General features: G+C 38.0%; 1 protein-coding gene across 1 annotated transcript in view; it reads left to right on the plus strand.

The window, feature by feature from the left end:
• Nucleotides 1–23,446, plus strand: part of KIF26B (kinesin family member 26B) — a 253,565-nt gene that overhangs the window by 71,380 nt on the left and 158,739 nt on the right. Inside the window, exon 3 of the mRNA XM_058019915.1 lies at nucleotides 20,703–20,869. Within this exon, the coding sequence (XP_057875898.1) occupies nucleotides 20,703–20,869 (167 nt within the window). The remainder of the gene's footprint in view (nucleotides 1–20,702; nucleotides 20,870–23,446) is intronic.

Here is a 23,446-nt window from a genome sequence, read left to right on the forward strand (position 1 = left end):
AAAAACACCACATTAAAGAATAAGATTTGAGTCTTTAGGAGTTCAGACCGATTCAGGGTTTGCTTTCAAAGGGAAAGGAGTTGATAATAGTGACTAGATTAAGCTGATTGCACTTTTTTCTAGAGTTAAAGTCCTCCAATTTTTACTAAAATGTTAAACTACCTGCTTGGCTCTCATGTTGGTGTGCCTTTAAACCAACAGCATGGTATTAGCTTCATCATGTTGGTAGCCCCAGAGCATAAAACAGTAGGCATTTCCTTGTCTTCTAGTTACCCTCCTGGATCTGCACATGAATCTTTCGTATCTTCAAGCAGATAATTTCAAAAGGCAAACAAAAGGAAATTTAGCACAGTGTGTTTGGTAGATTTGAGTGACAGGAAGGTCAGAATGAGATGAAGAACTGGAGAAAGTCAACAGTTCCAGGAACAATTCAGGCTATAAAGGGGAACAATGGGTAACAGAAAATGTGGAGGCTGAAGTGAGTGAGCACCTCCTGCTCCTGACCTGGAGACTGTGAATTTTCCTTTTCGTAAGCAACAAAACAGTGCATGTGAGGATTTGAGTAGGGGCATTGTGAACAGAACATATTCACAGAAAAAGTGTTCCTTTCTCCCCTGCACTTTAAAAGACTCTTTTGACCAAAAGTTTGGAAAATTAGATCTTAAACTACTGAGAGCCTCTTGGCTCCAGGCATAATGATCTCAAACCTATTCAAAATTATAAAAGGCTTTGTTTGTGTACAATTGATGAAAGCCTACAATATGTGCTTTCTGTTACCTCTTTATGTATAACGTGTGTTTAGAAGAGCAGTTCTCTGAGAATGTACCAGCTTGTTCTGCAGCATTGCTGTGATGAATGATTTGTTTGGAGTTTACTTAGGTCATGGCTGCCATATAACACATCAATTCATTCAGGCCCAGGCTTTTAAAAAGAAACTGGTAATGACTGGATTTGGGTGCAAGAAGGAGAACCAATGCCTGTGCGGGAGGTATTGCCATCCAGGATTTTGATTCCAAATTTTTTCCAAGCCTTTGCTGTATAATTTATTTATCTTCTGTTTGCTGCTGCTTCTATTCCTTCTTAGTGTTCACCAGAATGAAGATAAAATGTTAATGATTGCTAAATTGGTGCCAGGGTAATTCAAGTAGCTTCTGAAGGATATAATGTAAGGTACAGAAATCAAGTTACTTGTTCCATTTGCTGACTAACAGGTGTCTTCTGTAATTATTTCATGCTTCCTAGAGCCAGACCTATTTTACCAAAGCATCTTAGCAACAACAAAAAACCAGATTTGTATACTGACCTTTCTAGTATTGTGTTCTTCCGCAACCACACACAATTCACTGAGATACCAAATGCAGGAGGTATTTTGCCTTTGTGCAGTTAGGCTTTGGTACAGAATTTCTAGGATGGCTTATGTTTCAAAAGCAGTTCAGTCACCATGTGTATGAGATCCATGTTTGACTATGATGGCTCCCTGAATGTAGTAAAATTGTTCCTATTACTGTGAGCTCCTGAATGATGATGCTGAGCAGATGTGTGCAAATTTTGCACTGATTTTTTTTTCATTCTGTGACCTAGACTCTTAACAAAGTGACTCCATACTCAGACTATATACTGAAAGTGCAAGAATTTTATTTACAAAGATTGTTTGACTGGACTAAGAAACAGGTTGTCAAACAAATTCATTGGCACTGAAATTATATCCTTACTTGATTATCTCCGTTGCCCTCTTCCCCCATGCATTAGTTGTTATCTCTGAAGTAGCTTTCCTCTGGCTAAAAGCCTTTTTAAACCAAGTCACCAATAATTAGATATGACCCCACTAAAGTCAGTGTATGTCATCAGTTGACATTTTGCCATGATTGTTTGATCATCCAATTTGTATATTACTGGAGTTGGCTATTTGTATTTCATTCCTCCTGTCTACCCCTTCAACTAACAGCCCAGTTGTATACTGCTTTTCTAATATCATCAAGGGGGGAAACTGGAGTCTATGTGAACTGTAGGTGAGTTTTATTTTTTTGCATTACTCTGGCATGATTTGATCTCTTATGGCATTTTTATGCATGGCTTAATGACCTTAGAATCATTACTTTTCCCCTTCATGATGCTGTGGTGACCAAGGGAAGAAAGAGGTAAAGGGTATCCCATGGACTGAAAAGAGCTAAATAGGCTTATCCTGTGAATATGAAAACCCCGTGACTCAATTGTGATGTGAGGAAGAAATCTGGACTATTATAGGAGCAAGTTAATCCTGCAAATTAGCAAAAGCCAGAAGATCACAATTAGTGAGGATTTGTAGTCTTGGTTTCCTTCCCTGCTTGTAGCTTAAGGATTTTGTCCATGTGAGACTAGTTTCATTTCTTAAATAATAGCTGTGCTGATTGCTTGCATTAATTGAAAAAAATAGAAACTGAGAGGAGGTGTTTCAGCAGTGAGAAAACTGATGTAGAGATGGGATAGAGAAGGGCGAAGACAAACTGATACATTGAGGCAAAATTGTCCTTTTATTTCCTATGATGTAAACAAGGTGGCACAGAACTAGAGAGAAAAATGGTCAGCTCCTGCTTTATTTCATAGTTTGAGAACATAGAGAACATAGAGAGCTACTACAGCCAATTTGGAAGTAAAGGGAAATACACTTTTAATGCAATGTACAGTTTTTTGGAACTTATTAGAAAAAGTATTGAGGCCAAAAGCTTACGAAAATTCATAAAAGGATTATGGGCAATAAAAAGTTCCCTATTTTATGATATTAGGATTAAAAAAGTCAGATATAAATTGCTATACATAATAAGGTATTTGATATCTTAGGATCTGTGGAGAAGGCTTAAGTTTATACAATAGTAGGTAAGGACTAGAATTTCTGAATCTGTCACTGAATTTTGCTGGCACAGACATTACTGGGTTCTCTGGGAGAAGAATACTCAGTGCTTAGATGACCTCTTTGTTCCTCTCTTCTGAAAGTGGGTGAGAGGTGCTGTGTTTTGGAGAGAGGCCTGTGATAAACAGATCAGTGAAAAGTGCTTTTCCAAAGGTTTCCACAACATTTCCAGAGTTCCATGTAAGTGTTGTACATTTCAGAATGATTTTAACTTTTTTTTTCTTTTTTTTTTTTAATTCCTTACCAAAGTGTGTGAAGATTCTAAAAGTTCTCTTGGGTTGAATCATTCATCTGAGAAGCATTTTGGTCTTTACTTTCACATAAAGATTCAGTCCTGTGGGTGATACTCCTGTATTTTGTTAATTTTTCAGCATCTGTTGCAAAGAGAGGAAAAAGAAATGTACTAAACCAAAGGCAACTCATTCTAATTGAGATCAGAACGACATGACAAAGGAATTGGAAAGCAATTTTTAGGAGCTTCCCTTTAAATTCCAATGGGATATCACTCAAAAAAGCCACAAATCAATGTACTGTCTCATTGACTAAGATGTTTGCTTCTCACATTGCTTTACACAAATAGGACATAGAATTAAGATTAGATTTAGAAACACCATATTTTTGTGCCTTTTGTAGAATTCTGTTCTTTGAATTCTTAGAAAAGTATTTGAGACTTTAAACATGGAGAAGTATATTACTATGCACAAAATAATCTTTGATACAATTCTGTGCTTGTGGGAAGTAAGGGAAGTATGGCTGGAGACTCATGTAACTCTGAAATGTGATTCCACAGAGCTATCATGTAAAACCATTGTTTTCTTTTCTCTAAAGTGCTTCTGAAATGGCATCAGAGAGGGGCAGCAACTTCTCTGTTGGGCCAGTTCTCTGTAATTCAGTAGATTTGAGTTAAAGTGGTTGGTTCTCCACTTACATTCCAAGGCACTGAGAACTTGAGAGGTGGGTGTTGTCATATAGAATACATTTGGGACCAGACCCTCTTCTGTCTCACTCCAGGATAATGGCTTTGCAGCTGACATGGCTACATTGGTGTAATACAGATAAGACTGAGAGCAACATCAGCCCTGTAAGATCTGATCAGCCAGATTGTGACAACAGCTGTGGTGATGGGAGCAAATGTGGCATCTTGCACTCAGAGGGGCCTCCACTTCCCCTCTGGGTTGGTGAATGGGGAAGCTTTTTTCTCCATGCTCTTCTTGTGTCACCCTGCTCTGAAAAGCCTGCTGGAACTGCTTGTGACAAATGAGTGCAGAAACCTGATTGTCCAGATTCTTTTGAACTTTGAATGTGTCAAGATGTGTTTTATGAAGTAAAAGGAAGAATTGCATCTGTACAAGGGTGAGAAAAAGCCCCTCTCAGTTAAGGAAAACATCTTTTAAGAAATGAAACTGCACTTCACCTTTCACTTCCACATAACCTCTCAAGCAGAATTCAGAGCTGCTCCAAAGGCTAAGGGAATGGTAATGAGCTTTCATCTTCCAAGAAGTTGTTTGGTAGTCATTGTGGCTAATGTTGCTAGCAAACCTCAGCAGAAGGATCTGTAGCTCCTCCTTGCATGAGAGGACTGAAGTTACCATCACATCTGTCATTCAGGGGTCTGAGGACTTGAGTTCTGTACACCAGGAAAGTCTCAGGTGTGACTGGTAGATGTGAATGTCAGGTGACAGTTGTGCAACCAGTGCAAGGTCACAGCTGTGTGTGTTGGTGTGCAAATGAAATGTTTCTATTGTGAGAGCTCTTTGAACCAAATACATGCATCTGTCCAGCTTTACTTCAAATTGATGCTTTTTTAACTTGGGGAAGTGGCATGTGTAAGTGTATATTAAATATATGCATAAATTTAAGTAAAGGCTAGTGGGAAGGGCAGAAAAATAATTAAAAGTGGAAGCTCTGCTTGATGAAATCCCTTCTGCTTCCCTGACTTTGCTGTGGCTGCATGCTCAGTGTCACTGGATAATTATAAAACACCTGTAATGTGAATCCTGACAGTTCTTTACATCAAGACTATTAATAAAAGCACAGTTTAGGCCTGGTTTAAAAAAAAAAACAACAACACTTTTTTTAAGCATATAGTGATATACTCTTTCCTGTAAAAGATAGATGACAGATATGGTTTGTTATTGCTTTTTGTCCTGACAGGTTTCAGGCTGCTGGAGCTAGGCAATGTAGCTGGATTTAAACACAAATCATAAGCACAGTCATCTCTTTGTTTTATTCTTGTATATTTTCTCTGTTATTGCAGTGCCACGTAGAAAATGGAAAATTAATTCAAGTGCTATTAAAGAAATTATAGAGAGCGCATCACAAGAAAATGTAATGAGATACTATCAGTGCTTAATTGATCAGTCTCTGTGATCCCTGAAGACTTTGTGTGAAGTTTGTTGCCAGCGTGCAGGAGGTAGAAAAGGATGTGACATGATTTGTAATTGTGTGATTCCAATACATCATGGCAGTGATCAGAGACAGGACTGACAGGAAAATGCACTCAGGAAGCTTTGTCTGCATTTGGACCAGTTTCTACAGAAGTAATTTTGAAGAGTCTTGCAATGCTGGGTAGGTTTAACTGAGGCTTAGTTTGCACGCTTGTTGAGATTTCTAATGTTTTTGCTTTGAACTAATGTAAACCAAAAATATTATTGTTTGTCCTGTCCAGTAAATAATATAACAAGACACTATTCAAATGACTTAAGAGAACAATGCAGCAAAAGGTTCCTGGCCACCCCGCTTCTTTGATAAATTACAAGAGCAACACTTATATATATATATTTTTTTTTTTTAACTTTTAGATGTAAATGCTGAATGAGAGATCAAGTTGTTTTCATGCAGCTAAATGCTTTGGAGGGAAAAATCTAGTTCTCATGTTACTGGCTTTTCATTGTTTTTCATCCTTAGTCAGTTGTCACAAGGGTCTTTGCCTCTGTAATCCTAAATGCTGGGATATGCCATTTGCAGCCAGGATTTAGTAGTGATGCTTATGATCTCCTGACTGTTGTCTTGCACTTCAGAACCTTTGTAAAGCTCCTTTTAAACATTGCCACAGCCCAGCTTATCGAGATTTATTCCTATTTATGTAAAAGTAGATGAAATGCAGACACCTGACGTGCTTTAGTGCAAGGTTTCTGGAAAGGGGCTTGAGAGAGGGGTGTTATGTATGTGCAGATTATGAGATTTTTCCAATCTCAGCGATGTGGATTTCTCTGCTTCCTTTTCTCTTCACTGCTCAACCACCTTAATCATATATTAGGAATATTTGGTACTTCTCCCTGCCATCTCAGTGCTTTGTCTCTGAACCAGGGACAGTTGGCACCGGTGCAACGGGCCATTACTTCTGTGGCCTCTAGGCATTTTATGATTCAGTGAATATGAATAATAAAGCACCTTATTCCTCCTCTGTCCTCCAGGGAAGGTGATTTCAAGTGTGGCAGTGGAGGATTATTATGGCTTGATTTCCTTTTGAGCATGAGAGAGGGGGAAGGCACCTCTAAGTTGAAAACACATAACAGAAATACTGGAAAACAACTGTTTTATTCCTCAGTATCCCCTTCTACCTGCTGGAAAATTTTATATGATTAATGATTGATAAAAAAGTTCTTTGGTAGTGCTATTGCTGCTAGTATTCTTTTGCCCAATTTGAATACATTGAGTATAAATATTTCTTCATAATTTCTTGAAGAATCTTTAGATGCTACCAGAGAAAGCCAAAGGACCTATCAGTAGCCACAACTCTACTACACCAAGAGTTTGTGCTTAGGCCACTAGAGAATTTCCTCCCAAGATTTTTTCAATGTTGCATGGACATGGAGTGGGAAAAAGTGAAATTTTACTAGGAAACATGTAATGTAAACCCAGTTGAATTGGTAACTATAATATTTTGCAGACTTTTAAGTCCATATCTCTAAAAGGATAAATAATACTTGGAGGGAAGAAACAAATTTTATTGTGCTATGCTAGGTGTGTTAAGAAGTGGATGTACAGAAAGATTGAAGGCTATGCCTTAGGTGGCTGCTATGCAGCCTGTGAAGAGATGAGAGAATAACCTTTTCTGCTGTTACACTCAGGACAAAAAGGGCCATCTTGTCATTTTGTGTGTTGAGGGTAGTTTTTTCTGTGCCTGCCTGAAAGAATCAATATCAGAGTGGATTATGAAACAGAAATCATAAGGGCTCAGAACAATTTGAAAAAACATTGGTAACAGAAGGGACTGACTAAAAAGATCTTGCTAGTTGATTGTTTTTTTATCTTCAAATACAGCTTGAGCTGGAATTTTTATCAACTGTGCAGAGTTCATACACTCTGCCTTTTACAACAAGCTGCTACTGTGCTTTCTGAGAAGAAAAGAAACTTGCAAATAAGGACTTTGCTTTAGTGGGATTCACTTGAAAGCACGCCCTTGGGAAAGAAAAAGGCTGTAGAAGTTCTAAATTGACCTCTGAAGTTTTTAGCTTTTAGTATCTTTGAAACATATTTTTTCAAAAAGCTCCTGAGTCCAGGATATATCTTTCTTGTTTACTCTGCCTTGAGTTCTGACTTTATAAAAGTAATTCCAGGAAATATTAAAATCTTTTAATTCTCCTACAGTAGTTTGTTTTTTCCTAGGGAACCTTACAGTAATGCTTTTCTGCTGGAAAATGGAAAAAATGAGTTTGAAAAAGTAATATTTTTTTTGGTTGGGAGTTTTATAATCAGCTCTTCATGGTGGATAAGACTGAATCCTTTGTGAATGAACCCCATTGTTCATAGGGGACACTGCAGTGAGCGTCAGGAAGCATTAGCTCCAGAGGGCTTGGTTGTTATCCCACATATGTGGTACTGCTCTACCTTTTGGAGCTGGTTCATGCCCATCTTGTTTTCCATCTGTCCTAGAGTAACTGTCTGTGCAGGATGCCTTCTGAGGGGCCTATAGTAAACCTGGTGAAGAGACAGTGGGACCTTTTACTCCAGTTAAACAGATTACAGCACTATCCTTGCACTGACCTGTGGTCAGTGATCCTTCTTTTGACAAGTTACTATGGAGCAGCAAATCAGTCCATGATAATCTATTAAAAAAAAAGTAATTAAAATAGAATAAAGAGTTCCTTTCAAAAATTAATTTAAAAGTAGCTTCTGAAAATTTTACATTGCAAACTCACTAAATAAAATTGAGGGGAAACATTCAAAACAGTTCATGTGCAAAAAAAAATTCTCAGTGCAATAAGCCAAAATTAAAGCTGAAGATGACAATGAGATATATATTACAGTTCAGAATAGTTTACTAGAGTTCAGGCATCATTTCAGATGGTATGCTAGTTTGTTGCTATTATATTTGAATTTCATTAAATACATTTAATTAAATCTGTTGTAAATCTGTTTTATCCCCAAGGGGCCAGTTTGTATAATCCTTCTGTTTGCTTACAAAAATATCAACCAATTGTTCCTGCACTAATTTTAATCCTGTTTATTTTTAAACAATAGTGAAGTACAGTTTGTCTGTTTCGTTTCTTGTGCAAAGTCCTTGGGGCAATGAATTTTTGTTGTTGTTTGTGTCCTATGTAGAAGAAAGTTTGTATTCATTGTCAGACTGTTTAAAAAAAAGATAAAAAGAAGAAAAAGAAGTATGACTGTGCCATTTGAAGTTAGTTTAGGCTGACTTTAAAGAGAAAGAAATGAATGTAGTTGTAAGACTTGATAGTATACTTTCAGATAGTAATAAAATGAGCAAATTCTACTAGTAAAAATTAGGAAATAATAAGCCCACAAGGATGCAAATATTTAAATAATGACAAGAGTCTTAGACAATGTGCAAAGCACAAATCTATCTGACATTAGTGTAGTTCAAAGACAGGCCATAATTTATAACAAAAGCTGGAAGAGCATGCTGTGGTTAGGTACAGTGAACAAGTTTTGCTGTGAAAGTATAAACACAGTGTAGCTATGAGTAAAGAATTGGTAGTATTTACTGTGTGTGCTGCATTCCAGAGTTAAATGCATTGGGCAGCAAGATGCACAAGACCTTGCATATGACTGTCTTGTATTTCTCTTTTGCAGCAGTTTTCCTAGAGAGCAAATCATACACAGTCATTAAAGCTGTGTGGAGTCTACCCTTGGTTTGATCTGTGTTCTGTTTTAGAGGAAAATAATTCCTGATGAATCAGGCTGTTATTTTTCCACTCAAAATTGCCATGATAGGTTATACTGATGGAATTTGAAAGAATATCATCTCTTGAGGAGTGATTGCTATTTGTTAGTGCTGCATAGTGCTGAATGGATATTCAGTTGTTCTCTCTCCTGCATTTTCAGAAACAGCTGTAGAGCACACCCAGAACAAAGCCCATGTCCCTTCCTCTCTCTAATTAATTTTTCAGAATGGTGCAATTTTGAGAATATGCATGTCTGTAGTCTATATCTTCCAAATTGATCACTGATTTTTTAAAATCCCATCTGAGAATAGTAAAGGAGTAAAGGAGTTATGTCTCAGCATTTTCTAAAAAAGAGTAATTTAAAATCAGTGATGAGAGCCAAATATTGTTCTTCATCTGACCTTATTCAGCTGGTCAGTGGAGATGGGGATTGGTATTAATTACCCAGTCCGCAAGTGAATGTGCTCAAAATTAAAGCAGAGAATGGACAGTTAGCATGTTTAAAGTTCTTAGTGTACAAGGGCCCCAAGGGGACACGTGGGAATGTCATCTTTGTACTGTAAAGCTGTCATAGTGAAGATGGATTATGATGGTTCCTGCAAAGCAAAATGCAAATTGCATATACTGGGGACAGATCATTGTGTGCACTTGAATTAAATGCTAGGTCAGCTTTGGATAATGTAGTAGGGAGTTAGAACCTGGAAAATGGTGCTTAGCTTGGATCCCTTCAAGGCTTGCAAATCTAAGCTGAAACAAACAATTTGAATGGAAAGCATGGCAGAAGTTGCAGCAAATGAGAAGAGACAAAAAACACAATTAGCTTGGAAAATAGGAGTAGTATAGGAGCATATGTAAAAAGCTGAGCTGGTGCTGTGTGTGAAAGATCCATCCCATTCCAAGTGAAGTACCATACCAAGTGTGTGTGCTGATGGTCACAATTTGATCCATTTATGCCACTGAAAGGGAACCAGAACAGAGAAGCTCACTTACTAATGATTTACAGTGTGCACCAACTAAATTTTTATCTGATTAAGCCCAGTTGAGGATGTGCTTCTCTTTTTTTTTTTTTTTTTTTCTTCCATTAGCTGAGAGAGCAATAAATCTGGAGCAAAGAGAAGACAGCATAGCATAACTGAGCACCTTGTCAGCCTCTGGAATTCACCCCAGGAAGTGGCCTCCAAGTCAAATACTTACAGTTGGGTGATTTTTATGGCTGCTAATAACAGCTGTAGCTATGCAAACTAAGGTAATAGGGCAACCAAATGTACGGCTTAAGGCATTGACCTTCAGAGCAGGAAGCAACTGTTTATGTCCAGTTCCTGGTCTCATTGGAAGGCTCTTCTGGAACCTTTTGCATTCTTTTCATGTATTCCTGTAAAAGTTATAATTGTTGCTGTAATAAATTACTTTAAAAGTGTTAGGAGGATTTTTTTACTATTAATATGAAAGAAAGATGTGTTCATGTATTGTGACAGATTAGAAAGACCAACCTTGTTAAATTTATAGAGGTCATTCCTGCTGATGTGTAACTTCTGCAGAACAGTCAGGGTTTTTTTCTTTAGCAAAAAAAGCTGAAGACTCCTCTGGAAATGAGACACTTTCATGGCTGCTCCCATGAGCACTGGTAACTCAATATCAGCTGTTGTCCCATCTTCACATTGGTACAATGAAGGAAGGAGAATCTTCAAGGGACTGTTCACAGTAGGGGGACAGAAAAGAGCAATTTGGATTGTTGTGGTATCTGCCAGCACTAATATAATTAAATCTATGTCAGCAGTTTATATAAAAGCTGATAGTCATGTTTTATTTCTGATGGGGAAGCTGCTGGAATGGTACTAGTTTCCAAATAAAAACTTTCTAGATCCCTGGGTGTCAAACCCATGCCCCTTTCCATGAGCAGGCAGGTAAGAGACCCACCAGGTGTGTACTGATCTTAGCCCCCAAAAAAGGGGGGGCTAAGATCTTGCTCACCTAGAGGTGATTATGTGTGTGGACTGAATCTGCATTATGCCACATGCTTATGCAGTAATCATTGCAGGAATCTCTAAGCCTGTCAGATGATTTTCCCATACTCTAAATGAACTCTCTCCTTGTATTTTTTGTGGTAGAATTTAACCATATGTCTTTGCTTAAACAAAGACTAATGATTCCACCTATGTGTGGATAAACAAATTGTGGTTTTTATTCCTTATTCTCTTGCTAGCTACAGAAAGAGGTTCCTTTCTGGGTCAATAATGCCATTTAAGTTAAGCCCACATGCTGTCACACTCTGGTAGCTTCTAGAGCTGTTCTTGTCAACTGACAAGTGAAAGGTCAGTGTCTCACAGATTGTTGTTTGTGATAAGGAAACAGCTACAGTAAGATTTGAACTTCTTAGGATGTCTTGACATTGCTGGCAGTTGGTAACTGATCAGAGACATGAAAGCTTGTTTTCATAACAAATGCATTACTCCTGCATGCAGTGCAATAGAGCCTCAGAAATGCAGTCACTTCATTTTATTGCTGCCCCACGTGTGCAGACAGGAGTCAGACACACTCCTCTTTCGATTGCTGCACCAGTTATTTTAGCACAATTAGCCTGGCTGCTGAGGACTCAAAAGGTGGCTGATGCAACAAGGGATTACAGTGAGAGTGCTGAATCTGGATGTATGAAAGCAGCTTTGACTGAGTCACACAAAAGAAAGGCATTTTCTCCTGTAAAATGTTACTAATCTGATAGAGAATAAGACATAGTGCAAAAAGATAAGATTAATTTCCAGCTGCACACCTTTATAATGCAGCAAGATATACAGGTAGCTAAGAGAATTAACAACTTCATAAAAGTAGATTTAGAAAAAAGAAACTAAAAGCTATAGGCAGCCTCAGCTTTCCAACAGATTGATATGTTATTGCCATCTTCTTGACGAGAAAGGAAGCAGTTTTATTGTGTTGCTGCACAGTGCCTTTTTTTGCATTGCTAAAATGCTTAGAGACACAAAATTGAGAACAGAACCTGTCTTTGCTAGCTGATGTTCCTATTTTTCATTTTCAGAGTTGGTATGGGAATGTGCCAGCTAGGAAACCTTACATTGCTGTTCTGTCAGCAGAGGCTTGGCTGGTGGAACTTTGTGAATGAGAGGCGTAGGTGGGCCTGGCTGATGGTGCTTTACTTGAAAAGGATGCTCACAGCCCTACAGGAGTCTGCCTGTGGCAAGTCGGCTTCGCTGAGGGCCTCTGAGGCAAGGAGAGCCTGCATATTTATACCCCAGAATGGCTGTCCAGCCTCGGATAGCTTTTTCATAAAGTAGCTTCCTTGGAGAGGAATAGAAAAGGCTGGCATAGTCCTGAAGGGACATGAGAAAACTCTGAGGGTGTTGAAAAAGGCAGTTCTGATAGCTGTTGTGGTTTTGTAACAAGGTAGAGGCCTTACCTTTCAGAAAACAGTATGATAATTAATAAGCAGCTTATAAATAAAATTTGCATGCTGTGTCACTCTGACTAAAGGAGCACTGCAGACTTTAATCTACTTCTGTACAGGGATTGAGTTCATTGGAGGTAGATATTTGCCGTCCTGAATTCAAGGTGTGTTACCTTGTCATGAAAGGAAGTCTGGTTTGGCAAGCAGGACATCCCCTCACAGACCCATGCTGGCTGTGACCAATGACTGTGTTGTCCTTCAGGTATTTTGCAATAACTCCTACTATGATCTTCCTCATGACTTTACCAGGCACTGAAGTGAGACTGACGGACTTGTAGTCACCAGGGTCATTCCTTTTACCCTTCCTGAAAATTGGGAGAGTGTTTTGAAGCTTTTAGTCAATCAGGACCTCCCTGATTTCCAAGACTGTTCAGCAATCATCTCATGATGACTTCAGCCATCCACTTGAATAGTACTCTTGGATAAATCCCACCAGGCCTCTTAGAGGGATCCAACTGGAAAAAAACCCTGTTTTGTAAGGCAGAACTCTTAAGTGTGAGAATTTGGGGAAAATGTCTTATGGAAAAGGAATCCACCATTATTTGGATGCCTGATCAGTCTCTAAGTAGCTGATCTTGAGACATTCAGCAATTCAGGGCAAAATGTTTCCATTTAATGAGCTCTTGAGTGTGACATGGAACTAAATATAACTTAGCAGCTTTAATGGGAAGATGTGCCCATGCCTGCAAAAATTTGGATTTCATCTGTGCTGAAGAGTGCACTGGATCTGTGTTAATAATAGTGATAATGATGATAGTCATCATCATCATTATTATCTGCTTTCTAGAGGGACATGGGAGGTGGCTGCAATAGTCAAAAGTCATCTTTCTTTTGGACAGCAGGAAGCTGGAGGTTGCAATTAAACTCTACATGCTGTCATGGTAACTAATTTATGTTTAAATAAAAGTAGTTTAGACTAAATAATGACTCTGATTAAATACAAAGCATAATCAGCATTCTTACTATGCCAGTGATTCTCCCTTGGAAAAACCTCACTCTTTCTAAGTTGCCTTGTTTAATGTTTACCCACAATCTATGCTGTTACAGTAGCCCTTTCTGCTAGATCAGTATATCAGACTTTGTGTGCAACTTTGTGTAAAGTAGGAGCAAAGTGTGTGCAAAGATACTCTCTAGAGTTTCAGTGCTCACAATTAACAGTGCCTTGCCTTTGGTAAGCAGCTTCATGATGTCTAGTCGAAGAAAGAGTTTGAATACAGCTTGACATTATGTGTGTCCTTTGTCAGCCTCTTTCTCATAGAACACATTCTTTTGACAAGGAAAGGGCTATCAGGATCTGCTGTCTTGCTCTTGTTCAAACAGTCTGTATCAGTAGTTGCAGTGATCTCTGGTTATAGAGCTGCTCAGTATTTTACTGAGAAAGGTCATAATCAAATGGCACAATGCTGTAGGATTATGCCAGTGCCCTTAGCTACAGGAGCTTGCTTACTGATTCAAAATGTTTTTTTTTTCTAAAGGTGAACTTTGTCCTGAATAATTCTTTAAATGTGTCTTCTGTTGTAGTGAGTGATTTGTGAGAGATGCAGAGTATGTCCTTGGTACTCTGTGATGTATTAAAAGATGAATGACTTTGGAAATCACCACCACTTTCAAGTTGCTCTGATTGAATGGTGTAATTGTTCCTTTTTGCCCTGTGAAGGATGTGTTAATAATTTGATAGTTATGTGGGCAGCACAAGATTTCTCTTTTTCTCTACCCCTCTGCCCTTAAAATCCAACTTCAGTTTAATGGTAGTTCAATAAACACTCTACCAGCTTTAACTCAAAACATTTAAAGCTGTATTTAACAAGGGTATTTAAAACTGACCCATTATTATTTATCTTTCCTGTTTTTACATGCTAACGTCTCCCCACAACACGGTAAAATTATGAAAATGAAATCCAATAAATGTCAAATTATCCACATTTGTCTTTCTTTTTTATACTGAGTACAATGAATCCTAGCTGTTATCTTGTCCTTTGAATGCTACCAAACATAAATTTATGCTGCACTTTTTTTCTTACTGCACAGAACTTAATGCAGAATTTCCATGTTAGGCAAAAAGGATGAAGTCATTATTACCAGAAGGGCTCAGAGAAAATTGCTAACTTGTGGGAAGACGGCCTAGTACTTACTGATAAATTCCCTTGGTGAGAAATGCCTTTTGCAGGTGAGGTAGGATTCCAATATTTTCTTCATTAACGTCCCTTCTGAAGAGACTCAAGAAGTGTCAGCTCCTGCTCCATTTCTTTTCTGATGCTGCTTCCTATAGGCAAGTTACTGTAATTCCACTGACAGTTTTAGTGGCTGGGAAGCTGGTGGCTGACAGAAAACTTCAGGTTTTTAATCTCATTCTGCAATCTGCTGTACCAGCACATCAGACAGTGAACTCTTATGCACTAAAGGATGCAGAGAGATTATTTCAGTTTTCAAAATTAATTTGTAAATAAAATTCTTGCCTCAATGTTTAAGAATTAGTAGATCAAGCCCAGGAAAAACAGGGCTGCTCAGTTCTTGGGAAAGATTTGGTTTTTCATGCATGTGTCAGAAGAAGGATCCCGTGCAGGATGTACTGTGAGTTGCACCTCCTGCTGCTTGTTTCATCACTCCCATACATCAGAAACCAACCTCCTGGAGCCAAATGGAAAGAATATCATGTTATGACTGAGAAGAAACTGATGACCAAAAGGATTTGATTGGAAGGTAAAAATATTAATATTGTAGAACAGCCAGAGTACATGATTATGCTCAATGGAAAACTTGGTATTAAGTTGTTAAGCTTGTGTTATAAACAGGTTTATATTAATTTATGGTGTTTTTGGTATGCAGAGCTTTGAGAGATGTATCCTTTAGTGCTTCCCTCAACTCATCCTTAAAAGACAAGTCTTTCAGAAGAACTTTTTTCTGGTTTAATGTAGACATTTATTGTCTAAAATAACCCAGGAAGTCATTTAGTCAGTATTTATTTGGCAGAAAATTCAGTGCTGCTCTGAATAAAGAGTAGATTGCCAAAAAAGTCATTCATGAGTGTATGAAAGAGAGCTTTCTACCTTCAGTTTCTTCTTGCTGGGGAGCTTCTCTCCTGAGGTTAGGAATTCTGCACACTGAGAATTGCTTTATAGTGAATTTGAACACAGATTTATATTTTGAATTTATCTTCAGATATGGATATATTTCACACATTTCTGTGCATCCACTTCATTGGTCATTTACTGATGTTAGCTAGATTGTGGGGATGTTCCCGAATGCTTCACTACCTCCAGAGCAATGGATATTTCACATCTTTCAAAAATGCTAACTTTCATTTGTAAGGTATGCATAGGTAATTTCAGTTGGGAGTCCTCAGTTAGGAGTTTTAGAAACATTAATGAGCTTGGCTATAAAATGCCCTTATGTAAATATAATTAACCTCATACTGCACAATGACAAATCTTGTGCACAGAGAGACTCTGTAATTGGAACAGGAAGAGAATCTATCCCAGCTGACACCTGTGGTTTAACTGCAGAGCCATCTTTTTCCTATGAAGTACAGAATTTAAATCATGATTTATCTCCAGCTCTTGCTGTGTAGTGTCAGAAAGCAGAGAAAGAGGAGGTTAATGGTTGCCTTGCATTTATGAGACAGAAGAAAAAAATGGAGCCTTGGGAGGGATATCTGTCTTGTTCCATGTGCACTTAAAAGGTTTTTATTGAGGCATGAAAGGTTGCGTTGTTTCATGCTTTGTCTTTTTGTTGCTTATCCAGGCAGTGATGTACTGCCAAAAATTCTATAAAGGAATTTCTCAAAATATATCCTATTAACTGATCTTAAACCTCATGTATATACTATGTGGGTACTCACAAAAAAGAAAGAGAATTAAGTAATCAAGTCTTTTCCCCCTTAAGTACAGAAACAGCATCTACTAAGAGAGATGGTGACGGTAAAGGGGCAGATTTCCATGAACTGTGCTTGCCAGGCATATGTTAGTGTGGAAAAAGAAAAAGATTTAAAAAAAATCACCTGAGTTTTTTAATGCTCAAAGAGTAATTTTCAATTATGTTCTTTGAACTGGAATGAGGAAAAAAATTCTCCAAGAGCTTTGAAAATGTCTATTCTATGAGCATTTTTTCCTTAAATGCATGATATATCCTGGGTTATTTACTCAAGTTTGCATATGTGTGAACTTAGAAAGCACGGCCAGAAGAGAAAGAGCTAATTTGGTACTGTGACTGGAGCACAGAGTAAATGAGATGGTAAGGCTACCTTCAAATATCACTCTTCAGTTTGGCTTAATAGCTTGAATGATCTCCACACTCTTAATCTGTGAGACAAAAGAAAGAAACTGATAACTGACTTGAACTCAGTAGTTTTTGGATATGTGAATGTTCTGGGCTCCTTTCTACCCCCTGCTTTACGTATATGTATTGGATTCTGGGAACAAATGAAGATTTAACAGTCAAATATTGTGGGCACATATCTTGGTGTCTGGTGAGGTATCCAGCTTACAGATTGACCCACACGTACGAATTTGTGCAGTTGAAACAACACTCTGGAAAGGTTTATAAAAGGTTCACAGCCTGGCACAGAATTTGGCATGGCACCTCCTTTCCCTTTGTTTCCATTGGCTGTATGACCAAAGGGGTGTAAGGAAAAGAGAGCAACAGAGTGGCTTGAACTTGTGCAGACAAAACCTGTTAGAGGTTATGAGTGTTGCAGTATCACAAGATACTTCTGTGGCTCTTTTCCACAAAGTAGTGTTGCAGCCTTCTCAGATTAAGAATTAGAGAATGAAATTCAGGTTAATATTTCAGTTTTTGATGCTTCTAGAGACATTTCACTATTGAAAAAATCCCTCAATAGTAGAAAGTAAAAATTGCTAAAAGTGGAGAGAATTTCTAGTTTAGGAGATCCCGAACTATGACTAGGCCAGTTCTTATTTTATATTGGTTTTTCTGTGTCTTAGGTATGTTCCCATTTTGGTATCCCTGTAATATGGTCTTGACTAAGAAGTGTCCCTGCTGAGGAAAGGAGTAAATCAATGGAGCACAAGGATAGACATTATGTATATTTGGAATTTAGCTCTGAGCGAGTTCCTGCTAAGAAGCAGATTTTTTTTTGCCTAGGAAGTTTGCCAGCATCTGCAAGGAAACCAGGCGGTGTTGCTGGACCCTGAGGATCAAGGAGGTCCTTAACAAGCCCCGCACTGTTTTATGAGTGTCCATCCAGGGTGTCTGTAGGAGGGCACTCAGAGATGCTGCTTTTTGCAGGTGATATGTCAATGTGAACAATTTTTTGTTCACGTTGTTTTCTGCAGCAAAGCAAGTGGTGTGATTGAGCAGGAAGGAGAGCTGCTGCCTGTCCAGCAGGCACTGGTGGTCAGCACCAGAGAGATGTTTCAGAACCTGCAGTTTGAGCAGCTGACCATCCCTGGAGTTCTTGGACTGTTGTGTAGGACACATGATAAAACAGCATTTATATTATATTATTTATATTACTGAAAACCCTACAATTAGGGAACAACCCCAATCTGCATCTGCCCATAGTATCTGTAATTACAAAAGTAAGTATTATTTTTCTCACTTCTCTCTGTTCTATTTTTGGTACTGCACAAATACAGAATTTGTGAATATATTTGATTATTTCCACCTTCCTAATTTCCTTTGTAGTTTACAATAAGAAAATATAATCTAGACAACAGGCTTTATAAAATCTTCATCCCTATTTATTAAAAAGCATTAACATTTTATTTGCTGACTAATATATACTTTTCTTTGAGTGCATAAGTGAGGGGCAGTGGTTTATATCTTTCTAAAGGAATGTCATGTCTGTTTGTTAAGTGATTATTTTGGAGTGCTTGTGTTTAAGAACTACTTAGCCAAAAAACTCAGAAACCAAGCATCTAGACAATTTCTGGGAAGCTTGAGAGTGATACTTTCAAGCAGTGTGCACAGTCAGTTTGAGGCATTCTTTTCTTCTGAAGCTCATGTTAGACTTGTGGATGTGGACAAGGATCACCAGAAAGTCTTGACAATTGCAGAAACCATGTCACCAATGTGACATGGCTTTCATGTTGTTCTATACACCAAGACACACAAATACTTTCCTGTTTTGCAGTTGTCTGAAATGCCTCTCTCAAGCCTCACCATCTCACAAATTCAGGGGATGTGTTAATGCCAATAGAAATGTATTGCACTGGCTGTGGAAATTCTTATTTGGAGCTGCAAATCTTTATTTGGCAGTAGATGGGGAGATTATGATTGCAGCTGAGATAATTCAACTCACCAATTTTCTGCTTTCTGTTTGCCATGGGAGTAGCAGCTCCCAGTGACACTGCCAGCAATGGTAATTAATTAATGATGCACCATCCTGATGACATATATTTGCATTGGATGAGCTAAGACGAGGCTAGGTTTGTATCTGTACTCTTCTCTGAGGGGAGAGTTGTCTCTTTAGCAGTTGTCTGCTTAGTAGCTCCCATGGAAGGTGAGGAACTTGGTTTCAGGATAATTAAAGGGGACAGAGCAGAATCTTGTGTTAGTTCATTGCAAAGATAAATAGCTGGGTTATCAAGTATTATGTGATATTCAAGGAAATATTGTTTAGTGAATTCAAGTGTGCTGAGTGCTCCAGCTGGATATACATAGGGTAGCAGGGCACTGAAGAACTGTCTGCCTTCACCCTGGAAATGCAAGGAGCTATTCTGGCAGGCAGCCTAAATTCCTGCATTCTGCCAGTAGTATGAGATGATTTAAGTCCAGGTCTTCATTTATAGCCTTCTGAGAGCACTGCTCATTCTTTGTAGTGAATCCTGTAAACTGGAATGGCTCAGCATGGGATTAACATGATGGGGGCACTTTCAGCAATCTTCTGGTTCCTCATAAAAATAGACATGCTAGTTTAACATTCCTGTTCTTGAAGTATTATGGTTCATTGGTCTAAAAGTATGTAAAATAAGGATAAACACTCTGATTATTTTAGCTATAGCAAAATGGATAACAATTTTCTGTGAGAGAAACAGAGACTGCATGATAGTTGATCTAAAAAATGTTGCCATATCATGTCTTCTTTCCCTCACAAATAAAAATCAGTTCTTCAGCTTTGCTTTTAATTACTGAAATGTTTAACAGGTGAAATAATGCAAGCCTAAGTGGAAAAAGAACTTCAGGATGATTTCAAATATTTTTTGATGTACCTCACAAAGATGTTTTGTTGTTTTTGTGGTGTCAAGTAGAGGTATGAAATTGAACAGGTGAGGGACTACCTCTTGGAAACTTTTTGCAGGGGGAAGGAAGCTATGCCATGGATAGCAATAACCTGAGAGGGTTCTTTTTAGGCATGCATTGCAGTTTTGTGACGTGCATTGGTGAACAGAAGCTATTTGTTCTGGAAATGAGGGAAAGAGGAAATGGAATTTGTTAGGAATTGCATGAAGTATGGGAGATGACATTACAGCATTGTGAATTTGTGCAGAAGAAGTCAAGAAATTCAATTCAAACTATTGAGAAGTTGCCTCAGTAGAGCTTACCCAGCTTTCTCTGAAGTCAAAGATCTTTCAGTCGATTTGAGGAGAGCTGGGTCAAGTCTGATAGAACTCTGATTCTTTTCAGACAATAAAAGGCTGAGATGAGACTTCCTAATAAGAAAAAAATGTTAGATGGACTATCAGAAGAATGAAATCACATGATGCTTAAAACCTTTTAAAAAAGGCAATGAAAGTGAGTATTAAGGATCCAAATTATGCAGAGAGGTGATAAATTGCCTAAGATCCTGAGGGACTCTCTCCTATGTTGTTGAGTTTGCTGGAGAAAGGTCAATAAAAACGTTTAATACACTAGAGAGGTGTTCTTCTACAATATTGTCCTTTTAATTCCTCCCCCCTCCCCCTCCTCTGAAGTAAAATATACATATTTTGCACAAATCTAATCTTTCTTTTATCTTGAGGTAAGGCCAAGCAAGGATTATGATTTACTCTTTCTTTTCTGTATGGATGGAAAACCATATACATCATTGACATTTTTAGTGGTGGGATAAATTTATCCCGTTTGTTCCAATGCAGACATGGTTAGAGCAAAGCTGAGGTACTGTAGATTAGTGTGAAAGCAGCAATAAACTTGTTCACAGAGCAGCAAAGAGGCAGTGAATGAGGTGCCTCTCTCTTACTCCATCTGCAATCCAGAGGCATTGCTGGATTTGGAGAGGTCAGCCAGTGAGCTTCAGCTGGTGACACTTCTGCTATTTTTCTGTCTTCAGATATCTCAGCTTATGACAGAGGGTGGTCGAGAGGGCCTGACTGAAGCAGCCCTGAACCGCTACAATGCAGACAAGCCCTCCCTGTACAACTTCCCTGCTTCCCAGAGCACATCTGTTGCCAGTGAAGTATCCACAGGCACCTCGGTGGCAGCATCGTTTTTTGCCAGGTAAGAGAGATTTCTCTGATTTTCCTTTGCTAGACACATAATTTCTTTTAAAGGAGACAACTCCATAGTGAAGAAGGATATCAAAACATGGGTGTAGATATAGATCTATCACAAACTTGCAGGAATTACCATGAAAATGTTTAATCCAACTATATGCATTTGTTTGTAAAATGGGATGACACTTCTACCCTCTTCTGTAAAATATCTCTTCAGTGCTTGATTTGGGTTAAAATGTGATTGTGCTCCTGGAATAGCACTTGACTTTGTGACATGTTTAGAGGGGTGTATCCCTGAATGAGAAGGGCCCATCCAAGTAATTTCCTGAAACAAGCAATTAACTATAGAGCTAGCTGGAGGTGGCTAGTTCAGTTTGGTGGCAATATTCAGACTTCTTTTTGAATTTTACTTCCATCTAGGGAAATTATTAAGGTTTCACTTTCAGACTGAAAAGTTAAGGTTTCTGATTTTAGCTTCAGTTCCAGCTGTTCCACTAAACTGACCTGAGAGTCTAAATTCAGCCTTGGAACATGCTTTATGTTGAATATTCAGACATCAATAAAAGAAATCGATGACATAAGGTTTAATTAAAAAAACCCTTATGACTGTCTTAATTAATTTGTTAGTAAAATGTCTTGTGAAATGGGCATATCAGCTAATAAGTGAAATATCAATTATCACTAACAAAAATGGGTTTTTTGGTACAGAAATGTGCTCTTTACAGAACAGATTCTTTTTAGCCCAGTTGAACCTTTATGTAACAAAAGACATTGAAATAATCCTTGTATTTTAATGCTTTTTATTAATTAGAAGATTAACTTGGGAAGAGTAACAAAATAACAGGAGAATATGCCATTATTATAGCACTTCCAGTCCAATCCAGCGAGAGATCTTGATTTCAAAACATGGAGTGAACTTTGAGCTAGCGCCTCAAGCACTTTCCGATCAACTTCCTTCCCTTTAGAGAGCCAAACTGTTAGTAATTCCACATGCTTCTATTTTATTTTAAAGGTAAATGGAAAACTTATAAACTTGTTGGAGTCCATAAATTTGGAAAAAAAAATTTCCTCTTCTATTTTTCCTCATCAACATGGGGGCTGCATGCATTTGATTAGTGTCATACTGCAAGTGAGTCATGTAAAAGGATTAAGCATAGCATTTTAGAAGATCCAGTTGTTTGAGGCAACTCTTCCATTTTTTCTTTGCAGATGAGATGCTGCAATAGCAAATGTAAATGATGACAGTGGTCTTGGTTTGCTGCCCTTTTCTGTTTAACTGCAGGCAATTTAAATTAAAATTGCTGAATGTACACGCATGGTAATATCTAGCTGGAGTGCAGATTGGGATTAGCCCATATTTTAGCATGAATTGATTTATGAAGATGACTTAACTCATTTGTTCTTCATTGTTTCATTGTTTATGCTGAGAGAATTCATTTGCTCTTAATATACTCTGCTGAAATGTAGGAAACTAATTAAATTTACTCAAAATCCCTAGTGTAAATCATAGCATTTTAAGTAGAGCTCGGTTAGCTTCTAGCTGATGTTGTGAATTCTTGGGTGTGCTTGGTCCAGCAGAGATCTCATGTTTAGACTGTTTATTTTTAAACTGTACTTAGCAAGACAAAAGTGCCTGGTTTAGTTTGGGATATTGCACAATTAGATTAATATCACTTATGTAAGTCAGTTTTGTTCTGGATTTCAAATTACATCATATGCTGGCAATTAAGCAGCAAATTCAAGTCAGTTGTTCACTGCTTGACCTTTTAACAAGAAAATTGCCAAGTTGTTTTCCAAACCCAAATCACTAATTTTTGTTTTGCATCTTGTGTGTCAATTTGCATTTCTGTCAAGTTGTGGTAAGAAGGGTAGGGACCTACTTGTATGTGTATTCATAAAATGTGAAGTGGAAGGCAGTGGTTGTCTAACTGATTAAGATGGTGCACTCTTTACAATGTGAAACAGTCCTTTGTACCAGAACTATGAATTCTAAGCTTTTGTTTCTTATGGTTGTCAGTGGCACATGGAGTAGTGACTACCAGCTATATATGCTTTTTTTGAATGTGTGTCACAAACCATGTTTTCACAGTGAATAAGTAAGAAATTATTACAAAACCAGAGAAATTTGCCAATGTGAAGCTTAAGTTCAGAGGTGAAGAGTAGAACCTATTCTTTTGAAACTTGAATAATGACCCACAGTATTTCACTCTAACTTCCCTAACAAGCAAAGCAAACCTCAGATGAAGCTCAGATATAAGTCATCCATCATCAGGGAAAAAACCCAATTAACTAAAATACTGTAGTGCGGAGGAAATGTCAAGGCATCCATGGAACTTTTGGTTGTAATTACTTCAGAAATATCAGGCATGGATTACTGGGAGCTCATAACTTTTCTGTTCTCAGGCACTACTAGTTCAACAGTGACAGCCACTTGACTGGCCGATAGCTGGCATTTAGCCATGGAAAAGTATCCTGAGGCCACAGTGACTCTCAGTGTCTTTAAAAACCAGGAGACTTGTCAGATGTCTCAATAATTGACTGTTAGGTTTCATGATCTATAGCTGACAGATTTCCAAAACAG

The sequence above is a fragment of the Melospiza georgiana genome, chromosome 3, assembly GCF_028018845.1.
Source record: "Melospiza georgiana isolate bMelGeo1 chromosome 3, bMelGeo1.pri, whole genome shotgun sequence".
In the NCBI taxonomy this organism is placed as follows: Eukaryota; Metazoa; Chordata; class Aves; order Passeriformes; family Passerellidae; genus Melospiza; species Melospiza georgiana.